Here is a 19,984-nt window from a genome sequence, read left to right as displayed (position 1 = left end):
CGCCCAGCCACTGGGCTAATTTTTTAATTTAATTTAATTTAATTTTTTTTGGGGGACAGAGTTTCGCTCTTGTTGCCCAAGCTGGAGTGCAATGGCGCGATCTTGACTCACTGCAACCTCTGCCTCCCAAAGTGCCAGCTTTACAGGCGTGAGTCATCGCACCCGGACAATTTTGGTCTTTTTAGTAGAGACGGGGTTTCACTATGTTGGCTAGGCTGGTCTCGAACCCCTGACTTCAGGTGATCCACCTGCCTCAGCCTCCCAAAGTGCTGCAATTACAGGTGTGAGCCACCACGCCCGGCCAATTTTTATAATTTTTTCTTAGGCTTAGTCAACTGAAGCAGCAGGAGTGGAGAAGGAAATGATAAATTTATAACTGGTTCTGATAAATTAATTGTAAAAACCGCTGCACTCCAACCAGCCCACTGCTGTACATTTGACATATTTCTACCTTTAGGTCAGAACTCCATTATTCCTGATGAAATAATGAAGACACCGTCTTCCTGACAGTTGATACTGTACCCACAGGCTGCAGGAAGGACATCACAAAAGCAGGCAGAGGGCCTGCCATAGGTATTTACCAAGGGTGATTCATGGGCTCAGGGAAGAAAAGATATTGCTATCAGTTGAGGGCCAGGGCTTTATGGCTACCAGGTCCGGGAACCCTCCCTCTGATACCCCAGGCACTGCAAGCCTGCTCAGCAGAGAGAAAACACACACCAGGGAGAAGGGACCTTCTAGCCAGGCCTCTGTGGCCCCGCTCTCCTCTCCAGTCACAATGCGACAGGCTCCCCAGCCTCAGGGGAGCTGAGTGGGTGCTGAGCTGGGCCCTGAGCTGGGCCCAGAGACAACCTCCTGATCTTGACAGCCCCAGGGCATCAGTGTCTGGAGTGTGAGCATTCTGGGGTGACCTGGGGGTGAAAGTGGAGCCCCTATTGAATTGTCTGGGGCCTGCAGTTGCACCCCTCACCCCTGATTTCAACTAGACTGTGCCTGTATCTGGGAGGTTTTACGGAGACTAGTGGGAGCGATGGGGGATCAATGCAGCCGCGCTGGAGTGGGACTTCTCTGACCTACCCACCACCCATATCTGGGAGGACCTCTGGGAAACCAGTGAGGTCCCAGGCAGAAAGCCAGCCAGTTCTTGGCACAAGAGTGCCCAGAAATGTAAAGATGGATAAATTCATTATTTCAGCAAACCTGCATTGAATCTGAAACGCCTGGGAATAAAACTCGGGAAAGAGCAAACGCATCCTCAAAGCACTCTAGGGTCCAGCGTTTTTCCAGCTGGACTTCGCGATGGCTCAACTTTCCCTCCTCTATCCCCTTCTCCCGCCCCTGCCTTTTCCTACTCTCTCCAGCTGCAGAGAAATCCTAGCCATGTGTGTCCCAGCTGCTGTCCACGCCCATGCCTGGCACATTTGCTGAGGGAAGAAACTCAGGCACACACAGGCTGCCGCCCACTCAGACTTTATTCAAAGACCAGGGGGGTACGGGTGCAGGAAGGGGAGGAGGGCCTGGCGGGAGGCCCAAGGGGCAAGAAGCATGGCCACCGAGTCTCCAGCTTAACGGTATTTGGAGGTCAGCACGGTGCTCACAGAAGCCAGGAACTTGTCCAGGGAGGCGTGCACCGCAGGGGTGAACTCGGCAGGGAGGTGGGCGGCCAGGGTCACCAGCAGGCAGTGGCTCAGGAGCTGTGCAGAGAAGAGGGTCAGTGGGGCCCGGGGCCCGCAGCCGCCGCCTGCGCTACACCTCCCGCAACCCGCGGGATGCTCTGCCCTGCGAGGAAGGCGCCATCTCGCCCCTCGACCCAGATCGCTCCCGGCCCGCCGCTCACCTTGAAGTTGACCGGGTCCACCCGAAGCTTGTGAGCGTGCAGGTCGCTCAGGGCGGACAGCGCGTTGGGCATGTCGTCCACGTGCGCCACGGCGTTGGTCAGCGCGTCGGCCACCTTCTTGCCGTGGTCCTTAACCTGGGCAGAGCCATGGCTCAGGTCGAAGTGAGGGAAGTAGGTCTTGGTGGTGGGGAAGGACAGGAACATCCTGCGGGGAGAAGCAGAGCGAGGGGTGGGGTTTGGGTCCGGGGCCAGGACGGTTGAGGGTGGCCGGTGGGTCAGGGCGGGCGAGGAGCCCGGGTCGGAGCAGGGGAGGGAGCCTCACCTCTCCAGGGCCTCCGCACCATAGTCGCCGGCGTGCGCGCCGACCTTCCCCCAGGCGGTCTTGACGTTGGTCTTGTCGGCAGGAGACAGCACCATGGTGGGTTCTTTCTGAGTCTGTGGGGACCAGAAGAGTGCGGGGCCGCGAGCGCGCCAGGGTTTATGCTTGGGGCGCAGGGGCACGCCCGGCCCGGCGGCGCTCATTGGCTGGCGCGGAGCCCGGGGCGCGGCCTGGACCGCAGGGGAGTCCCGGGCAGGGCCTGTGCCGGGCCGGGCGGCGGGCTTGGCCTCCCCTGGGGGCGCACGCGGGGCGGGGGCCAGGACGTCTCCACCCTCCACCCGCCACTCCACTCCCGCCCATCCCGCTTGCCCGGGAGCAGGGCAGTAGCGGCGCTGGTGGGGCCGGCCCGTTGGAGTCGGGCGCTGTCGGCTCTTCCACCCCGGAGCGCAGCGCTACCCTTTCCTTTCGGGGGCCGGTGCGTACCTAGTGAGGGAGAAAGTCAGCCCGCACCCCCGCCCCGGCCTGGCACACGCTGGACGCGCATCAGCTCCAGCGGGATCAGGGAACACACCGGCGAGCGAGTGCGAGCCCGGAGGCTTCGCCCAATCCGGGGCGGAGAGGAATGCGCGCACCCGGACGCCCTGGCCCATAGGAACTCAAAAGACTTTCTGCGCAGAGCCCCTCCTGCTCTCCAGCCTCGCTTCCTCCAGCTCGCTTTCCCTCTGGCGATGGTCACTAATGTGCTTGAGTGACAGGCACCGGGAAGGAACAAATACCAGGACGCAAAAAGCACGGGACTGGGCTGGGTGGCTCCAGATTCAGACTCCTCTACCCGGGGTTGTGGGGTGGCGCGTGGGGGTGGTGGGTGTTGGCTAAGCCCCAAGTCATGGACTCACAGTTTGTGTGACTGACTCTCCCACTGGCCTAGAGGTCGTGGTTCACTGTGACACCCCCAGCTCTCCAAATGCTGTCTGATGGAAGACTTGCTAGGTAAATAGTGGTTAAACATGTAAACAAAGCAACAGCCAGAACCGGCTGGAGCATTCAACCTCCTCTGGGAAATAGACAGTCTTCTAACCATCACACAAGTACACACAGAGGTGCAGACCTCATCACAGGCCCTGAGGAAGTCTGGAGGTGTGGACGAGGCATTCAAGGGGACCAGGGTTAGTCTGAGGGATTTCTGGAGGAGGTGAGACTTAAGGATATGTATTAGGTGGAGGAGGTGGAGGAGGGAGGAGGCTTGGCTCGGGGAAGGGAAAGGACAGAGGAGACAAGGCCCCTGTGGTTGGAGAATGGAGGTGGGGAGATGTTGGGGCGATGAGGCCAGCTAGCTCCTGCAGGGTGAGGAAGGAAGGGGTGGACTTCTGGGGAAGGGTGAGAGGTGCAGGAGTGCCAGTGGGTGCATCCCTGTGCGTGAAAAGTGATGTTTTTTGGGGGGATGGTACTGAGGAGAAAACAGCCTGAGAAATCACTGATAAGTCATTTCCTGGGGGTCTGGCAGAAGACCTTGCTTTGGGGAGTGCGTCAGGTCGGCACCCTTCAGCCTGCTCCCTGCCCTGTCCCCCCAGGCCCTTACTCAGGCCCTGCCCTGGGTGTCCAGGAGCAAGCCAGGGTAAGCTGCCTTGGGCAGAGAAGGAAGTAGCTCCCACCAGCTTAGCAATGTTTCCCCCATTGGATCTTCTCATTTCCCCTCCCTGTCTGCCACCCTCTTCTGACTCTGCCCACAGCCTGAAGGAAAAAAAAAAAAAAAAAAAAAAGGATAAGATGTGGGGGCTTTTTTTTTTTTTTTTTTTGAGGCAGAGTTTCGCTGTTGTTGTCCAGGCTGGAGTGCAATGGTGTGATCTCAGCTCACTGCAACCTCTGCCTCCTGGGTTAAAATGATTCTCCTGCCTCAGCCTCCTGAGTAGCTGGGTTTAGAGGCGTACGCCACCATGCCCAGCTGATTTTGTATTTTTAATATAGATGGGGTTTCTACATGTTGATCAGGCTGGTCTCGAACTTCCAACCTCAGGTGATCCGCCCACCTCGGCCTCCCAAAGTGCTGGGATTACAGGCGTAAGCCACCGTGTCTGTCCGATTTTAGTTTATTTTCTTAAGTGTTTATGCTTAAATAACAATGCTCTGGGCTGTGAGGCACAGGAAGAGTGGGTGGTGGAGAGGGGAGGGAACTCCCCAACAATTCAGAGAGGTCTGTGTCCAGAAGAAAAGCGGTGACGGGGCCCTCTCCACCCTCCCCAAAACTCCATCCAGTACTGTGAGTGTGGAGGAGGAGGCTTGCTCTGGGACAGGGGCTGGGCTGGAAGTGCTGCTGGTGTTCCTAGGCTGGCTGAGAGCCAGATGGGCTGTGCAACTTCCCAGCATGGATTCCAGGATTTCAGCACCGGAGACAGGGACGTTTCCAGAAGTTGCTGGCAGCACAGGAAGCAGAAGCACCAGGAGGTCCCAGAGGCCCTGGGTGGGGCAATTAGCTGGGAGCTCAGGAATGGGCACACAGCGAGTTCTGAATGCACCTTACAAAGTGCAGAAGTGCAGGAGTAAGGCCGCAAGGTGCTCTGCTGAAGAGTCTCCCCAGGTGTAGGCTGCTGGCTGTGAGCATCCCAGCCCGTTCCTCCTTCCCCACTTACTGGGCTGTTCTCAGAGGGTTACCATGACAGAGGAAGCGTGGGTAGGGCCAGCACCCTCACTCCAGCCACCTACCCTCTGGCAGGAAGGGGTGGGAATGACAGAAATGTTCTGGCACCTGCACTTGCCTCGGGAACAGCCTATTTGGCCAGTTTGTTTTGTTTTGTTTTGTTTTGTTTTGACGGAGAGTGTATGTTTAACTGGGTTCAACCACGGAGATTTCAAAGTAGAGTGGCGATGCTGGGACTCCCTGAGTAGAACCCTGGATGCCTCTCTCCTCCCCAGCTCCTAAGCCACTGCCTGCAGGCCTGGCACCTCTCAGGACTGGGGCTGGTTCAGCACCTTCTCTTGAACAGGCCCACCTCAGCTTCCCCTCCCATACTCCCTGCAGTTCTCCTTCTCCAACCCCATGCAGCTGCAGAGAGGTCCTTGGTCAGAAACAGGAAAAAACCCCGATGGCTGGCACATTCCAGGACAGAGAGAACCCAGGCACACAAAGGCTGCCGCCCACTCTGACTTTATTCAAAGACCAGGAAGGGCCGGTGCAAGGAGGGGAAGAGGGCCTTTTGGGAGGCCCAGCGGGCAGGAGGAACGGCTACCGAGTCTCCAGCTTAACGGTATTTGGAGGTCAGCACGGTGCTCACAGAAGCCAGGAACTTGTCCAGGGAGGCGTGCACCGCAGGGGTGAACTCGGCAGGGAGGTGGGCGGCCAGGGTCACCAGCAGGCAGTGGCTCAGGAGCTGTGCAGAGAAGAGGGTCAGTGGGGCCCGGGGCCCGCAGCCGCCGCCTGCGCTACACCTCCCGCAACCCGCGGGATGCTCTGCCCTGCGAGGAAGGCGCCATCTCGCCCCTCGACCCAGATCGCTCCCGGCCCGCCGCTCACCTTGAAGTTGACCGGGTCCACCCGAAGCTTGTGAGCGTGCAGGTCGCTCAGGGCGGACAGCGCGTTGGGCATGTCGTCCACGTGCGCCACGGCGTTGGTCAGCGCGTCGGCCACCTTCTTGCCGTGGTCCTTAACCTGGGCAGAGCCATGGCTCAGGTCGAAGTGGGGGAAGTAGGTCTTGGTGGTGGGGAAGGACAGGAACATCCTGCGGGGAGAAGCAGAGCGAGGGGTGGGGTTTGGGTCCGGGGCCAGGACGGTTGAGGGTGGCCGGTGGGTCAGGGCGGGCGAGGAGCCCGGGTCGGAGCAGGGGAGGGAGCCTCACCTCTCCAGGGCCTCCGCACCATAGTCGCCGGCGTGCGCGCCGACCTTCCCCCAGGCGGTCTTGACGTTGGTCTTGTCGGCAGGAGACAGCACCATGGTGGGTTCTTTCTGAGTCTGTGGGGACCAGAAGAGTGCGGGGCCGCGAGCGCGCCAGGGTTTATGCTTGGGGCGCAGGGGCACGCCCGGCCCGGCGGCGCTCATTGGCTGGCGCGGAGCCCGGGGCGCGGCCTGGACCGCAGGGGAGTCCCGGGCAGAGCCTGTGCCGGGCCGGGCGGCGGGCTTGGCCTCCCCTGGGGGCGCACGCGGGGCGGGGGCCAGGACGTCTCCACCCTCCACCCGCCACTCCACTCCCGCCCATCCCGCTTGCCCGGGAGCAGGGCGGTAGCGGCACTTGTGGGGCCGGCCCGTTGGAGTCGGGCGCTGTCGGCTCTTCCACCCCGGAGCGCAGCGCTACCCTTTCCTTTCGGGGGCCGGTGCGTACCTAGTGAGGGAGAAAGTCAGCCCGCACCCCCGCCCCGGCCTGGCACACGCTGGACGCGCATCAGCTCCAGCGGCATCAGGGAACACACCGGCGAGCGAGTGCGAGCCGGGAGGCTTCGTCCAATCCGGGGCGGAGAGGAATGCGCGCACCCGGACGCCCTGGCCCATAGGAACTCAAAAGACTTTCTGCGCAGAGCCCCTCCTGCTCTCCAGCCTCGCTTCCTCCAGCTCCCTTTCCCTCTGGCGATGGTCACTAATGTGCTTGAGTGACAGGCACCGGGAAGGAACAAATACCAGGACGCAAAAAGCACGGGACTGGGCTGGGTGGCTCCAGATTCAGACTCCTCTACCCGGGGTTGTGGGGTGGCGCGTGGGGGTGGTGGGTGTTGGCTAAGCCCCAAGTCATGGACTCACAGTTTGTGTGACTGACTCTCCCACTGGCCTAGAGGTCGTGGTTCACTGTGATACCCCCAGCTCTCCAAATGCTGTCTGATGGAAGACTTGCTAGGTAAATAGTGGTTGTAAACAGATAAACGAACTTGGCTCTGGGAAGGGAAAGGACAGGGGAGAGAAGGCCTCTGTGGTTGTAGAATGTAGGTGGGGGAATGTGGGGTGAGGAAGGAAGGGGTGGACTTGGCGGGGGGGGGAGGGTGGGAGGTGCAGGAGTGCCAGTGGGTGCATCCCTGCTCATGAAAAGTGATGGTTTGGCTGGGCGCGGTGGCTCACACCTGTAATCCCAGCACTTTGGGAGGCCGAGGCGGGCGGATCACCTGAGGTCGGGAGTTCGAGACCAGGTTGACCAACATGGAGAAACACCGTCTCTACTAAAAATACAAAATTAGCCAGGATGGGTGACGCATGCCTGTAATCCCAGTTACTCAGGAGGCTGAGGCAGGAGAATCGCTTGAACCCAGGAGGTGGAGGTTGTGGTGAGCCAAGATTGTGCCATTGCACTCCAGCCTGGGCAAAAAGAGTGAAACTCTGTCTCAAAATAAATAAATAAGTAAATAAAATAAAAATAAAGTGGCCGGACTTGGTGACTCTCGCCTGTAATCCCAGCACTTTGGGAGGCTGAGGCCGGTGGATCATGAGGTCAGGAGATCCAGACCATCCTGGCCAACATAGTGAAACCCCATGTCTACTAAAAATACAAAAATTAGCTGGGTGTGGTGGCGCATGCCTGTAATCCCAGCTACTCAGGAGGTGGAGGCTGGAGAATTCCTTGAACCAGGGAGTTGGAGGTTGCAGTGAGCCGAGATCGTGCCACAGCACTCTAGCCTGGCGACACAGCGAGACTCTGTCTCAAACAAATAAATACATAAGGTCGGGCGCGGTGGCTCACGCCTGTAATCCCAGCACTTTGGGAGGCCGAGGCAGGCGGATTGCGAGGTCAGGAGATCGAGACCATCCTTGCTAATGCAGTGAAACCCTGTCTCTACTAAAAATACAAAAAATTAGCCGGGCGTAGTGGCGGGCACCTGTAGTCCCAGCTACTCTGGAGGCTGAGGGAGGAGAATGGCGTGAACCCGCGAGGCGGAGCTTGCAGTGAGCCGAGATTGTGCCACTGCACTCCAGCCTGGGTGACAGAGCAAGACTCCGTCTCAAAAAATAATAATAATAATAAAAATAAATAAATAAAAATAAATAAATAAATAAAGTGATGATTTTGGGGGGATCATGATGGAAACACAGTAATAATCAGTGAGACTGTGGACTGGCACAGAGCTGAATGAACTGGCTGAAAGGGATGCAGGGGAGACACTTCACTGAGATTAGGAAGTTGTACACAGGTATCTACAGTATGATGGTATTTTTGTCCAAAAAGAGAGCCTGTGGCGGTAGTTGTAGATGTAGCTCTGTTCCCTCAGCATGGGATGGGGCCCATGGGCTGAGTTTCAAACCCTTCATTTTGGTCTCTTTTGGGGGTGGGTGTGAGGAGACAGGAAAGAGAGACTCTCTCCTACTTTAAGTAACACAAGAAAGGGTGTGTGTGTGTGTGTGTGTGTGTGTGTGTGTGTGTGTGTGTGTGAAAGCATGGATATATTTTAGTTTATTTATTTATTTATTTTTTGAGATGGAGTTTTGCTCTTGTTGCCCAGGCTGGAGTGCAATGGCGCGATCTCAGCTCACCACAACCTCCGCCTCCCGGGTTCAAGCGATTCTCCTGCCTCAGCCTCCCTAGTAGCTGGAATTACAGGCATGCGCCACCACGCCCAGCTAATTTTGTATTTTTAGTAGAACTGGGGTTTCTCCATATTGGTCAGGCTGGTTTCGAACTCCCAACCTCAGGTGATCCGCCCACCTCGGCCTCCCAAAGTGCTGGGATTACAGGCGTGAGCCACCGTGTCTGTCCGATTTTAGTTTTTTTTTTAAGTGTTTATGCTTAAATAACAATGCTCTGGGCTGTGAGGCACAGGAAGAGTGGGTGGTGGAGAGGGGAGGGAACTCCCCAACAATTCAGAGAGGTCCATGTCCAGAAGAAAAGCGGTGACGGGGCCCTCTCCACCCTCCCCAAAGCTCCATCCAGTACTGTGAGTGTGGAGGGGGAGGCTTGCTCTGGGACAGGGGCTGGGCTGGAAGTGCTGCTGGTGTTCCTAGGCTGGCTGAGAGCCAGATGGGCTGTGCAACTTCCCAGCATGGATTCCAGGATTTCAGCACCGGGGACAGGGACGTTTCCAGAAGTTGCTGGCAGCACAGGAAGCAGAAGCACCAGGAGGTCCCAGAGGCCCTGGGTGGGGCAATTAGCTGGGAGCTCAGGGCTGGGCACACAGTGAGTTCTGAATGTACCTTACAAAGTGCAGGAGAAGTGCAGGAGTAAGGCCGCAAGGTGCTCTGCTGAAGAGTCTCCCCAGGTGTAGGCTGCTGGCTGTGAGCATCCCAGCCCGTTCCTCCTTCCCCACTTACTGGGCTGTTCTCAGAGGGTTACCATGACAGAGGAAGCGTGGGTAGGGCCAGCACCCTCACTCCAGCCACCTACCCTCTGGCAGGAAGGGGTGGGAACGACAGAAATGTTCTGGCACCTGCACTTGCCTCGGGAACAGCCTATTTGGCCAGTTTGTTTTGCTTCGTTTTGTTTTGACGGAGAGTGTATGTTTAACTGGGTTCAACCACGGAGATTTCAAAGTAGAGTGGCGATGCTGGGACTCCCTGAGTAGAACCCTGGATGCCTTTCTCCTCCCCAGCTCCTAAGCCACTGCCTGCAGGCCTGGCACCTCTCAGGACTGGGGCTGGTTCAGCACCTTCTCTTGAACAGGCCCACCTCAGCTTCCCCTCCCATACTCCCTGCAGTTCTCCCTCTCCAACCCCATGCAGCTGCAGAGAGGTCCTTGGTCAGAAACAGGAAAAAACCCCGATGGCTGGCACATTCCGGGATGGAGAGAACCCAGGCACACACAGGCTGCTGCCTACTAGAACTTCATTCAAAGATCAGGAAGTGCTGTGGCAGGGAGGGGAGGAGGGCCTGGTGGGAGGCCCAGCAGGCAGGGGCATGACCACCAGTGCTCCAGCTTAATGGTATTTTGAGGTCAATGCAGCACTCACAAAAGCAAACAATTTGTCCATGGAGGCGCCACATGAGTAAACTGGGAAGGGTGTGGCAGGCCTAGGTCACCAGCAGGCATTTACCCAGGAACTGTGGAGAGAGAGTCAGGGGATGTAGATACTACTGTCACCTGTGCTCCACCTCCCTGAACGTGTGGGATGGTCTGTCCTATGAGGAAGGCCAGCTGCCCCCACACCCTAGATGCCTCCCAGCCCAAAGCTCTCCCTGATGTTGCCTGGGTCCACCCACAGGTCATTGACATGCAGCTTCCTCAGCTGAGACACGTCATTGGGCAGGTCGTCTAAGTGGGCCACGGCATTGGTCCGTGTGTCGGCCACCTACTTGCATTGTTTCTTGATCTGGGCTGAGCCATAACTCAGGGCCAAGTGATAGGAAGGTCAGGAACATGCTTCAGGGGGAAGCAAAGAGTGAGGGGCTGGGGGCTGGGTCCAGGGCAGGAATAGTTAGGGGTGGCCAGTGGAGCCCTGGAGTGGGTGTTGGACCCAAGGTGTGAGCGGGGAGAGGAGGGTCCTTGCCTCTCCAGGGACTGCGTGGCATTGTCAGCAGCGTGGTCGCCAACCTTCTCCCCGACCGCCTTGGTGTTAGCCTTGTCCTCAGGAGACAGCACTGTGGCAGGTTCTTTCTGAGTCTGTGTAAGCTCAGAAGTGAAAGGTGGGGGAGGGTGGAAGCTCTTATGCCTGGGGTGCAGGGTCATTGGTTGGCAAGTTGCCAGGAGGTGCCTGGCACAGGAAAGGGGGAGGAGGAGTGAGTGAGAGTAGACAGGTTGCCCAAGGCTGCCCTGCATCTCTTAGTCCTGCCCAAACAGAGACCAGCTCTCTTCATGGTAGCCTTCCTGCTGCCATTGTCCTGAGCTTCCACACAGGGTCCTGAGCCGCTTATACCCATAAGGTATCCACATATGGCCCAGACCCAGGCAGCTTCCTGGATGGGGAGAAGAGCACAGTTTTTCCAAAGTGAAACATAAGCTGCTTTCACACCAAACTCTGCCTGGGACCAAAAGCTGTTAATTATCCATGTAAACAGTTGCGGGGGCTGGGTGTGGTGGCTCACGCCTGTCATCCCAGCACTTTGGGAGACCTTGGAGGACAGATCACTTGAGGTCAGGAGTTTGAGACCAGCCTGATCAACATGGTGAAACTGTGTCTGTATTAAAAATACAAAAATTAGCCAGGAATGGCGGCCCATGCCTGTAATCCCAGCTACACGGGAGACAGAGGCGGGAGAATCGCTTGAACCCAGGAGGCCGAGGCTGCAGTGAGCCAAAACCGTGCCACTGCACTCCAGCGGGGGCGACAGAGCAAGGGCCTGTCTCAAAAACAAAAACAAAGCAAAAAAAAAAAAAAAAAAAAGACCCCCAAAAACAAAAAAACAGTTGGGGGATGTAGATAACATGGGGCAAAGTTCTCCAAACTACTGGGCTGGCATCCCAGGCAGTGCAGGGCAACAGGTCACTGGCACTGACTGCTGGGGGAAGTTTGGCTGACTCACAGTCAGGGCTCCGCTTCCAGCAGCTCTCTTCAGACCTCGTTGCTGACCGCCAGGTCAGACCTGGGTGCCAGGCCTGGTCCAGTGCTCCCCACACAGACCCAGGATGGCCAACCCAGAGCCATCCCTATTCAGGGTTTGGAGACCTCCAAGGTCCCACTCTTTTCTCATCCCCTGTTCTTTGTCTGAAAAGCCTGGCGTGGAGCCCTAAGATTCCCTTCCTGGTCCTGGGGAGGGAGAAGAGGGAACCTGGGGGAGGGAGTGCCTTGGCCTGGGCACCTGCAGAGACTGAGACACGCAGCTGGGGCTGGGTGGAGGGGTGGGGTGGCAACGAGCCTGCAGGCACCCACCCTGTGTTATGATTTCAAAAATTATTTCAAAAATCTCGTGAGTTGGACGTTGCTTTTCTATTCGATAGGTAAAGGCCGGAGAGCTCTGGGACATGCCCAGGGTCGCACAGCTTGTCACTGAGCAGGCTGGAAGCCTAAACCTGCTCTGTCTGCCAAATTGTGGCCACTGAGGACTTCCTCCCCGCCTCACCCCCAGGGCTGCAGGGCCACAGGCAGGGCTCACCAGGCTAGCGCATGTTTGCCACTGAGGGAGTGTCCATGGGGAAAGGAAGGGGAAAGGAACAGGTCTGCGGAGCCCTCTGCTCTGGGCCAACGAATTAGGTTGCACATTTGGCTCTGGGACCTCGGTTTCTGCATCTCTCTGCAAAAGGGGCCAGGATTAGCATCTACAGGTCCCAGCAGGAAGTGGGGATGGAGGGAGAATGAATGAATGAATAAATGTGTGAATGGAGAAGTGCTTTGCGAACAGTATGGTTGGAAGCCCGATTCAAGAGTTGAAGTCGAAGGCCACCCCCCAACCCCTGCCACATCACAGTACTCCCTCTGCCCCACCGCACTCCCCGCCATGGGAGGAAAACCTCCAGGGGTGGGGCGCATTTGAGAGTTCTAGGAGGCTCCTTTTAGGTCCCTGAGCTTCTCTGGCCAACAATAGTGACCTCGCTGTGCTAGCTCCCCAAAGACCACACAGGCAGGGGCAGATGTTTCGGGCCTCTGTTTATTGACAGGCACAGACCAAGGCCTGCGCAGCACAGGGCTCAGCGGTATTTTTCGGTCAGCACCACGGCCACACCAGTCAGGAACTTGTCCCACGCCGCTTGCATTTGTACGGTGAACTCGTCCTGCAGGTGGGAGGCCAGCACGACGTGGAAACACTGGATTAGCAGCTGCAGGAGAAGGGGCCGGTGAGACGGGGTCTGCCCCACTAGGGACCCCCAGAGCCCCCCCGGTTGCGCGCTGCACCATTGTCCCGGCCGGAAAGGCCTCACCGGAAAGTTGGCTGGGTCCACGCGCAGCACGAGCGCGTGCAGGTCCGCCAGCGGGCTCAGCGCGGCGCGCAGGTTGTCCATGTGCTGCACCGCCGCGCCCACCGCCGCCAGCATGCGCTGCCCGTGGCTCAGCAGCTGCGTGGCGTCCTGGCAGGCGCTCAGGTGCGGGAAGTAGACCTTGGTGCTGGGGTACACTGTGAAGAGCCTGCAGGACCAGGTCAGTGACCGGGGAGGAGGGCGGCTGCGTGGGGCTTCACTAGCGCCCACATCGCCCAGAGCCCCGGGGATCCGCACCCGAAGGACCTTGGACGGCGTTGGCGGCCCACGCGCCCAAAACCCTCATCTCCACCTCCCTGAGCTCCCGGAGACCCCGCCTCTACCGACCTGAGCAGCAGCTCCGCCCCGAATTGCGCCTCGTGGCCCGCAATCAGGTCCCAGACCTGCGCGATCTGGGCGCGCTCCTGGGCGCTGAGCATGGCGCCGCCTGACGTGCTCTGGGGGCCGCGCCCGCCGCCCTGGCCTCCTTATAGAGCCTCCGGGCACCCCGCCCGTCCTTATCGGCCCGAGCGCGGCGGGAACGCGGGGACTCTCGGCCTGCGCCGGGGAACGTAGCCAGCCCGGGTTCCCGTCTATGTGGGGGCCTCGACCTCCGGGATCCCAGGGTTTCTGGCATTGACCCACGCTGTTGCGCGTGGGCACCTTTACTGCAGACTTTAGGGGCATCTGTAATTACTCCCCTCGGGTGAAGTTACTGCTCTGCCAGGAGCGAGCACATGGGAGGAATCGGAGAGAGAACACCGGGCAGGAAACCCCCTACTCTTTTAGGAGTCGGGGAGGGACCGGCCTCAGGGACCCCCGCAGCCGCCAGAGTCCCGGGATTCGGACGTCAGGCTTTGTGGAAAAGTTCCCTGAGTCCCGACACGCTCCCAATACGCTCAGTGAAGTGACAATCTTTGTGCGATATGGGAAGCTGGGAGACGCACAAACGCCCGTCTGACTCAAGAACCCCAGTAGACGCCGTGGGCCGGCCCGGGACTGCTCTGCTCCACCCGGGCTGCAGCTCCGGTGCCCAGGGGCAAGAACCTCCCCAAGGCGCCCCCCAAGTGACCTCCAGGCCGCGACGACAGCGGGGACGACCGAGTTCCCGCGAAGCCCCCGGACCCATCACTCAGCTTCTCCCCTCCTTCCCTCCAATACTGAGAACACAGAGCCCAGATCGCTCCGTCCTCATCCATTTACTGGAGTCAGGGCAGGAATTGTGGGAGGGTAAAGGGCAGGGGAGGGGCCGCAGCCTGTCCTGGGGGTCCCGGAGGCGGCGCTCAGCGGTACTTCTCGGTCAGGACAGAGGACACGACCGATAGGAACTTGTCCCAGGCGGCGTGGGCCTCGGCCGTGAAGTCGGCGGGGAAGCGCGCGGCCAGGTTGACCAGCAGGCAGTGGGACAGGAGCTGGGGGCGGGGAGGCTCAGTGCGGGGCGGGGCCTAGCCCGGGCCCCGCCCCGCGACCCCACCCAGCCCCGCCCCGCACCGCGACCCCGCCCCTCCCCGCCCCGCGACCCCACCCAGCCCCGCCCCGCGACCCCACCCAGCCCCGCCCCGCCCCGCGACCCCACCCCACCCCTCCCCGCCCCGCGACCCCACCCAGCCCCGCCCCGCGACCCCACCCAGCCCCGCCCCGCCCCGCGACCCCACCCCTCCCCGCCCCGCGACCCCACCCAGCCCCGCCCCGCGACCCCACCCAGCCCCGCCCCGCTCCGCGACCCCACCCCTCCCCGCCCCGCGACCCCACCCAGCCCCGCCCCGCGACCCCACCCAGCCCCGCCCCGCCCCACGACCCCACCCCGCCCCGCCCCGCGACCCCACCCAGCCCCGCCCCGCGACCCCACCCAGCCCCGCCCCACGACCCCACCCCTCCCCGCCCCACTTCCCCACCCAGTCCCGCCCCGCGACCCCACCCAGCCCCGCACCGCCCCGCCCCGCGACCCCGCCCCGCCCCGCCCCGCCCCGCCTCGCTCCCCGCGCCCCGCTCCCCGCGCCCCGCTCCCCGCTCCCCGCGCCCCGCGCCCCGCGCCCCGCGCCCCGCGCCCCGCGCCCCGCGCACCTTGAAGTTGACCGGGTCCACGCGCAGGATGTAGGCGTGCAGCTCGCTCAGCTTGGACAGGGCGCCGCCGATGTTGTCGATGCTCTTCACCGCGTCGCCCACGGCGGCCACCACCTTGGAGCCGTGCGCGCGCAACTGCGCGGACCCCGGGTGCAGGTCGAAGTGCGGGAAGTAGGTCTTGGTCTGCGGGTGGCTGAGGAAGAGCCTGGGACGGGGGACGGGGGCCGTGAGCTCCCAGAAGCGCGGCCTCCCGCCCACGGCCCACGGCCCACGGCCCACGCGCCCTGCGGCCGTCTCCGAGCACCAGGACACATCTGCGACCCCGCAGCAGGCCCCAGCCCCTCCTCACGGTGCCCGGGTGCCCAGGCAGCTGCCCCTCCCAGGCTGCCCTGGGCTAGAGGCCCCCCAGGCCCCTGCAGCTCCCGGCTGATCACCCTGCTTCCAACGGGTTCTGTGCAGCCTGGTCCCCAAGTCTCCCGCCCTCCGCCTCCAGCACGCCTGGTGCCCCCAGCCCCTCCACCGTCTCCTCTGGCCACAAGACTTCCCTCCCAGCCCCAGACTGGGTTGCCCGCCACCCCTTCTGCAGGCTCATGACCTCCCAGCAGCGTTCCAGGGAAGGAAAAGCTCCCTGGCCCCTCCCAGGGGATCAGATGCTGGGACTTTGACGCTGGGACAGTGCCTTGATCCCAGATGCTGGGACTTTAGAGGCTGTAGTGCCCTGGCTGCCCTGTAAGGTCCTTCAGGCCTGGAACGAAACCTTTCACCCTCTGCTTGTCAGAACCTGGGCCTGTGCCTGCCCAGGTCTCAGCGAGCCCAGATGCTTGTGCAACTCCTAATCGTACCCTCCTTACCCTGCTCTTCTCACTGAGAGGGAACGCTATCTGTCCCCATTGTCCCCTCCTCACTGTCCCCTCTTCACGGTTCTCTCCTCACTGTCCCCTCCCCAAGGTCCCCTCTTTACTGTCCCCTCCCCATGGTGCCCTCCCCACTGTCTCCTCACCATGGTCCCCTCCCCTCTGTCCCCTCTCCACCGCCCCCTCTCCACTGTCCCCACTCACATACCTGGCCTCCCACCCAGTCCCTCTGGCCGTCCGGTCTGACACTCACCTCTCCAGAGTCTCGGTGCCGATGGTGTCGGCCTGCGTGGAGATCTTGGCCCACATGGACACAATGATGGTCCTCTCGGTCTTGGTCAGAGACATGGCGGCAGGGTGGGCGGCTGCACTGGAGTTGGGCCTGCTCAGGACTGGCCTTGGTAGTGCTCAGCCCCCAGGGTCCCCGTATATACAGGGAGCTGGGCCCAGCCAGGCTGTGGCCATTGGTCAGGTGAGGGGAGGGGGCTGCAGGGGTGGTGTTTCTTATCAGATCCAGTGACAAAGGGGCCCTCAGGTGGGACTGGGGGCTGAGGAAGCTATCGCTTCTGTCTCCCCTTCTGCCCACCCCTGAGCCACAGCTGGAGCCCCAGGTTCAGGGAGATTGAGGCCCCGATCTGGGCATGAGAGTCCACGTGGTCAGCCCAGCCCGGACTGGCCTCAGGAGTGACTGTCCTTGACCTCCCTGTCCCTGTGAGGACAGGGTGACCTAGAGCACATGGGGCCTGGCAGAGGGACGATGCATTCCTCACTTCACTGAAAATTCTCTAGCCCACCTCATGAGCTCCAGTTTGCAAATGAGGAAACCGAGACCCCCTAGAGAGAAAGCGGGACCCAGTGTCACAGGGTGGGAAGGGACAGACCTCTCCCACCTCCGCTGTGCAGCCCCCTCACCTGAGCGAGGCTGGGTCTGGGGTTCTCCTCCAGTAGCCTTGTGGGGGACACTCTGAGCCGGGTACCTGGGCAGGAAAGCGGCTTGGGAGGCCGGACTCCTCACAGAAGGTGAGGTCATGCAGGCCACAATTCTGCTCACTATGTTCTCATCACAGCCTGGAGGAGACCCTCCTCCAGCTCTATTGATTTATTTCTTTTTATCCTCTCTGTTTATTAACTACCCCCTCCTCCATTAGACGACCATTTCGATGTGCCGAATATATTCCTTTTAGTTAGCACGTGTGCTTGCAAAGGGTATGATTTTATGCATGTATTTTAAATTTATACAAATTATAGGTAGATATAAAAATTTTGTTTGTTAGTTTGTTTCTGAGATGGAGTCTCACTCTGTCTCCCAGACTGGAGCGTGGTGGCGCGATTTTGACTCACTGCAACCTCTGCCTCCTGGGTTCAAGTGATTCTCCTGCTTCAGTCTCCTGAGTAGCTGAGATTACAGGTGTGCACCACCACGGCCGGCTAATTTTTGTATTTTTAGTACAGATTGAATTCCACCATGTTGGCCAGGCTGGTCTCGAACTCTTGACCTCAGGTGATCTGCCTGCCTCGGCCTCTGAAAGTGCTGGGATTACTAGGGTGAACCACTGTGCCCGGCCCAAGCATATCTTTTTTAAATAGAGGATTTTTTAAAACAAGGGGAAAAAAGGCTGGGCGTGGTGGCTTGCTCATGGGGCCGTACGTGGTGGCTCGTGGTTGCGATGAGGTTGCATTACTGCACTCCAGCCTGGGTGACAGAGCGAGGTTCTGCCTCAGAAAAAAAAAAAGGAATAGAAAGAGAGAAAATACATCTTCACACACTGATTCTTTTCAGTTGCTGCATCAGCAAGTGTGCCCCCATCCCCGCTGACAGGTGCGATGCAGCTCCTGTGTGAATCAGTGGCTGGTTACATCTTCAGCCTGCAGAGCTCCCCTTTGTGAACAAGCTCTAGTTTTTTTCTATTATAAACAACTCCCTGAAGAATATCAGTGCTTTGGATCTTTTTCTCATGATAGACCTCTAGAAGGGGAATTACTAGAAGGAGACTCAAGAGTATTCGTTTTTTTAGCTTTTTGAAACAAATTACTTTTCAAGACACTTATATGGACTTACAGTTGCAAAATAACTGTTTGAGGCTCACTGTGGGTGCCCTTCCTGCCCTGGGGGCTGTCACGGCTGGCCTGGAGTAAGTTGGAAGTTTAGCACTACACACCATGGGGCACCTTTCAGACCCCAGGCTGCAGATGTGAGGGAATCCCACAGGAGACTAACAGCCTTTGTTTTGAAACTCCCTGGAGGGGGTCTCCAGCCAGAGTCGGGGTGGTGGGAGCAGGTGAGGAGGGTATTGAAAGGACTCACAGGACCTTGGGGCCTGCAGTGTACCAGGCCTTGGGGTTGGGTGCATGGGGCAGAGGGATGTGTGTGCTAGGATGTTAGCAACGGTAAATCAGCCTGGCTTAGAACCGGGTCAGGTGGACTCCCCTGAGCCCCCTTTTCCCAAGCAGGGGCGCCTTTGGTCCTCAGAGGCTGGGGCAGGGGGCTGTAGGGGCCTGGGTGAGAGGGGCCGGGAGATCCTGAGGGCAGGAGATAAGGGCTGTTCCCCCAGCCCCAAGGCAGGCCCGCAGCACCAAGTCTTTTCTCCCTGTAGCTGCAAGCCGTGCCGGGCACCCTCACAGCCTGTGCCCCACAAGCCGTCCTGGGCACCTCTCACAACCTGTGCCCCACAAGCCATCCTGGGCACCTCTCACAACCTGTGCCCCACAAGCCATCCTGGGCACCTCTCACAACCTATGCCCCACAAGCCATCCCGGGAGCCCTCACAGCCTGTGCCCCACAAGCCATCCTGGGCATCCTCACAGCCTGTGCCCCACAAGCCATCCTCAGCACCTCTCGCAACCTGTGCCCCACAAGCCATCCCGGGAGCCCTCACAGCCTGTGCCCCACAAGCCATCCTGGGCACCCTCACAGCCTGTGCCCAAGCCGTTGGCAATATCAAGAACTTTCTTGCACCAACAGCTTTTCACCTTTCTTTCTCCTTCTGGATAGTCTTGTGTCCCGCCTCCAACCCAAGCCTGTGCTGTTGTTTTCTAATAATGTGGGTGTGGCAGCTTAGCACCCATCCTGTCTGCGACATGACGTTAGCCTCCGTCTGTGTCCTGGTGCTCCCATTGTTGGATGTGTCCATACAGACCTCTCTTCTGGACTCAGGCCCCAGGGCCTGATCCAGGGATGTGTTTGATGTCCTCATCTGTGTGTCTCCAGCAAATCATCTCTACAATGGAGCCCTGAAATTCCCCACAAAACCCACTCCACTGCCCTTCCTTGGCCTCCCTGACTACTGCCCTTCCTTCCTGAGGCTCAGGCCGGAGAACACAGCACCCTCGACACCCCCCACTCACTCCTGAAACTTACGGAGGAAAAGACAGACAAGGCCTCCTGTCCTCCCTCCCTCTATCCCTAGCTCCTGGCCACTCCCCTGAAGCCCCTTCCCTAGTACTGCCACTCCCTCAAATGTCACCACGTTAATAGACCTACAGTGGCCAACCCATTTAAAATCCCAATCCTCCCCTCCTCTGTCTAAGCCCCTACTTGCCCCACTTTTCTTTTTCCACAGGAAAAGAAATGTTTCTGTTTATAGTCCACTAGAATGTAAGCTCAAGAGGCGCTTCAGGATTTTTTTTTTTTTTTTGACGGAGTCTTGACATCTTCAGGTGAGATCTTCAATGAGGGTCTGGAGGAGAGAGACTCCTCCCTCCTGGTTTTTGGTTTTTGTTTGTTTGTTTTTGAGATGGAGTCTCACTCTGTTGCCCAGGCTGGAGTGCAGTGGCACGATCTCGGCTCACTGCAACCACCACCTCCTGGGTTCAAGCGATTCTCCTGCCTCAGCCTCCCGAGTAGCTGGGATTACAGGCTACCATGTCAGGAGTTTGAGACCAGCCTGGCCAACATGGTAAAACCCCGTCTGTACTAAAAATACAAAAATTAGCCAGGCGTGGTGGTTCGCGCCTGTAATCCCAGCTACTCGGGAGGCTGAGGCAGGAGAACCTCTTGAACCCAGGAGGCGGAGGTTGCAGTGAACCAAGATTGTGCCACTGCACTCCAGCCTGGGCAACAGAGCAAGATTCCATCTCAAAAAAGAAAAATAAATAAATAAATATTTTAAAGAATGTCCATTTCCTTCAGTTAATAACATCAAAAAGACTGCATTGACACGGTTAAATTCGCAGGAGCCTCAG

General features: G+C 59.0%; 4 protein-coding genes across 4 annotated transcripts; all 4 read right to left on the bottom strand.

The window, feature by feature from the left end:
• Positions 1 to 1,454: 1,454 nt before the first annotated feature.
• LOC129015394 (hemoglobin subunit alpha) lies at positions 1,455 to 2,380 on the bottom strand. The gene is made up of 3 exons (XM_054453274.2): positions 2,160 to 2,380; positions 1,838 to 2,042; positions 1,455 to 1,694 (listed from the first exon to the last, which is right to left on the bottom strand). The coding sequence occupies exons 1-3, from the start codon at positions 2,357 to 2,359 to the stop codon at positions 1,566 to 1,568; spliced, it is 534 nt and encodes a 177-aa protein (XP_054309249.2). The 5' UTR covers positions 2,360 to 2,380; the 3' UTR covers positions 1,455 to 1,565.
• A 2,902-nt stretch (positions 2,381 to 5,282) lies between these two features.
• LOC129015393 (hemoglobin subunit alpha) lies at positions 5,283 to 6,133 on the bottom strand. Its single transcript, XM_054453273.2, has 3 exons — positions 5,987 to 6,133; positions 5,665 to 5,869; positions 5,283 to 5,521 (listed from the first exon to the last, which is right to left on the bottom strand). The coding sequence occupies exons 1-3, from the start codon at positions 6,079 to 6,081 to the stop codon at positions 5,393 to 5,395; spliced, it is 429 nt and encodes a 142-aa protein (XP_054309248.2). The 5' UTR covers positions 6,082 to 6,133; the 3' UTR covers positions 5,283 to 5,392.
• A 6,428-nt stretch (positions 6,134 to 12,561) lies between these two features.
• HBM (hemoglobin subunit mu) lies at positions 12,562 to 13,344 on the bottom strand. Its single transcript, XM_054454230.1, has 3 exons — positions 13,233 to 13,344; positions 12,849 to 13,053; positions 12,562 to 12,746 (listed from the first exon to the last, which is right to left on the bottom strand). The coding sequence occupies exons 1-3, from the start codon at positions 13,322 to 13,324 to the stop codon at positions 12,618 to 12,620; spliced, it is 426 nt and encodes a 141-aa protein (XP_054310205.1). The 5' UTR covers positions 13,325 to 13,344; the 3' UTR covers positions 12,562 to 12,617.
• Positions 13,345 to 14,167: 823 nt separating this feature from the next.
• Positions 14,168 to 16,178, bottom strand: LOC129015736 (hemoglobin subunit zeta). Its single transcript, XM_054454231.2, has 3 exons — positions 16,056 to 16,178; positions 14,949 to 15,153; positions 14,168 to 14,296 (listed from the first exon to the last, which is right to left on the bottom strand). Exons 1-3 carry the CDS (start codon positions 16,148 to 16,150, stop codon positions 14,168 to 14,170), a joined length of 429 nt encoding a protein of 142 aa, XP_054310206.2. The 5' UTR covers positions 16,151 to 16,178.
• Between the last annotated feature and the right edge of the window lie 3,806 nt (positions 16,179 to 19,984).

The sequence above is a fragment of the Pongo pygmaeus genome, chromosome 18 (assembly GCF_028885625.2).
Source record: "Pongo pygmaeus isolate AG05252 chromosome 18, NHGRI_mPonPyg2-v2.0_pri, whole genome shotgun sequence".
NCBI lineage: Eukaryota > Metazoa > Chordata > Mammalia > Primates > Hominidae > Pongo > Pongo pygmaeus.
This window is presented reverse-complemented; position numbering and strand designations above follow the sequence as displayed.

Excerpts from the sequence above, each read along its gene's own strand:
- LOC129015394 (XM_054453274.2), bottom strand. The coding sequence starts at position 2,359 with ATGAGCGCCGCCGGGCCGGGCGTGCCCCTGCGCCCCAAGCATAAACCC. Across the intron at positions 2,043-2,159 it reads GGTGCGGAGGCCCTGGAGAG|GATGTTCCTGTCCTTCCCCA; the intron begins GTGAGGCTCCCT and ends TTCTCCCCGCAG. Across the intron at positions 1,695-1,837 it reads TGGACCCGGTCAACTTCAAG|CTCCTGAGCCACTGCCTGCT; the intron begins GTGAGCGGCGGG and ends TTCTCTGCACAG.
- LOC129015393 (XM_054453273.2), bottom strand. The coding sequence starts at position 6,081 with ATGGTGCTGTCTCCTGCCGACAAGACCAACGTCAAGACCGCCTGGGGG. Across the intron at positions 5,870-5,986 it reads GGTGCGGAGGCCCTGGAGAG|GATGTTCCTGTCCTTCCCCA; the intron begins GTGAGGCTCCCT and ends TTCTCCCCGCAG. Across the intron at positions 5,522-5,664 it reads TGGACCCGGTCAACTTCAAG|CTCCTGAGCCACTGCCTGCT; the intron begins GTGAGCGGCGGG and ends TTCTCTGCACAG.
- LOC129015736 (XM_054454231.2), bottom strand. The coding sequence starts at position 16,150 with ATGTCTCTGACCAAGACCGAGAGGACCATCATTGTGTCCATGTGGGCC. Across the intron at positions 15,154-16,055 it reads GGCACCGAGACTCTGGAGAG|GCTCTTCCTCAGCCACCCGC; the intron begins GTGAGTGTCAGA and ends CCCCCGTCCCAG. Across the intron at positions 14,297-14,948 it reads TGGACCCGGTCAACTTCAAG|CTCCTGTCCCACTGCCTGCT; the intron begins GTGCGCGGGGCG and ends CCCCGCCCCCAG.
- HBM (XM_054454230.1), bottom strand. The coding sequence starts at position 13,324 with ATGCTCAGCGCCCAGGAGCGCGCCCAGATCGCGCAGGTCTGGGACCTG. Across the intron at positions 13,054-13,232 it reads GGGGCGGAGCTGCTGCTCAG|GCTCTTCACAGTGTACCCCA; the intron begins GTCGGTAGAGGC and ends CTGGTCCTGCAG. Across the intron at positions 12,747-12,848 it reads TGGACCCAGCCAACTTTCCG|CTGCTAATCCAGTGTTTCCA; the intron begins GTGAGGCCTTTC and ends CTTCTCCTGCAG.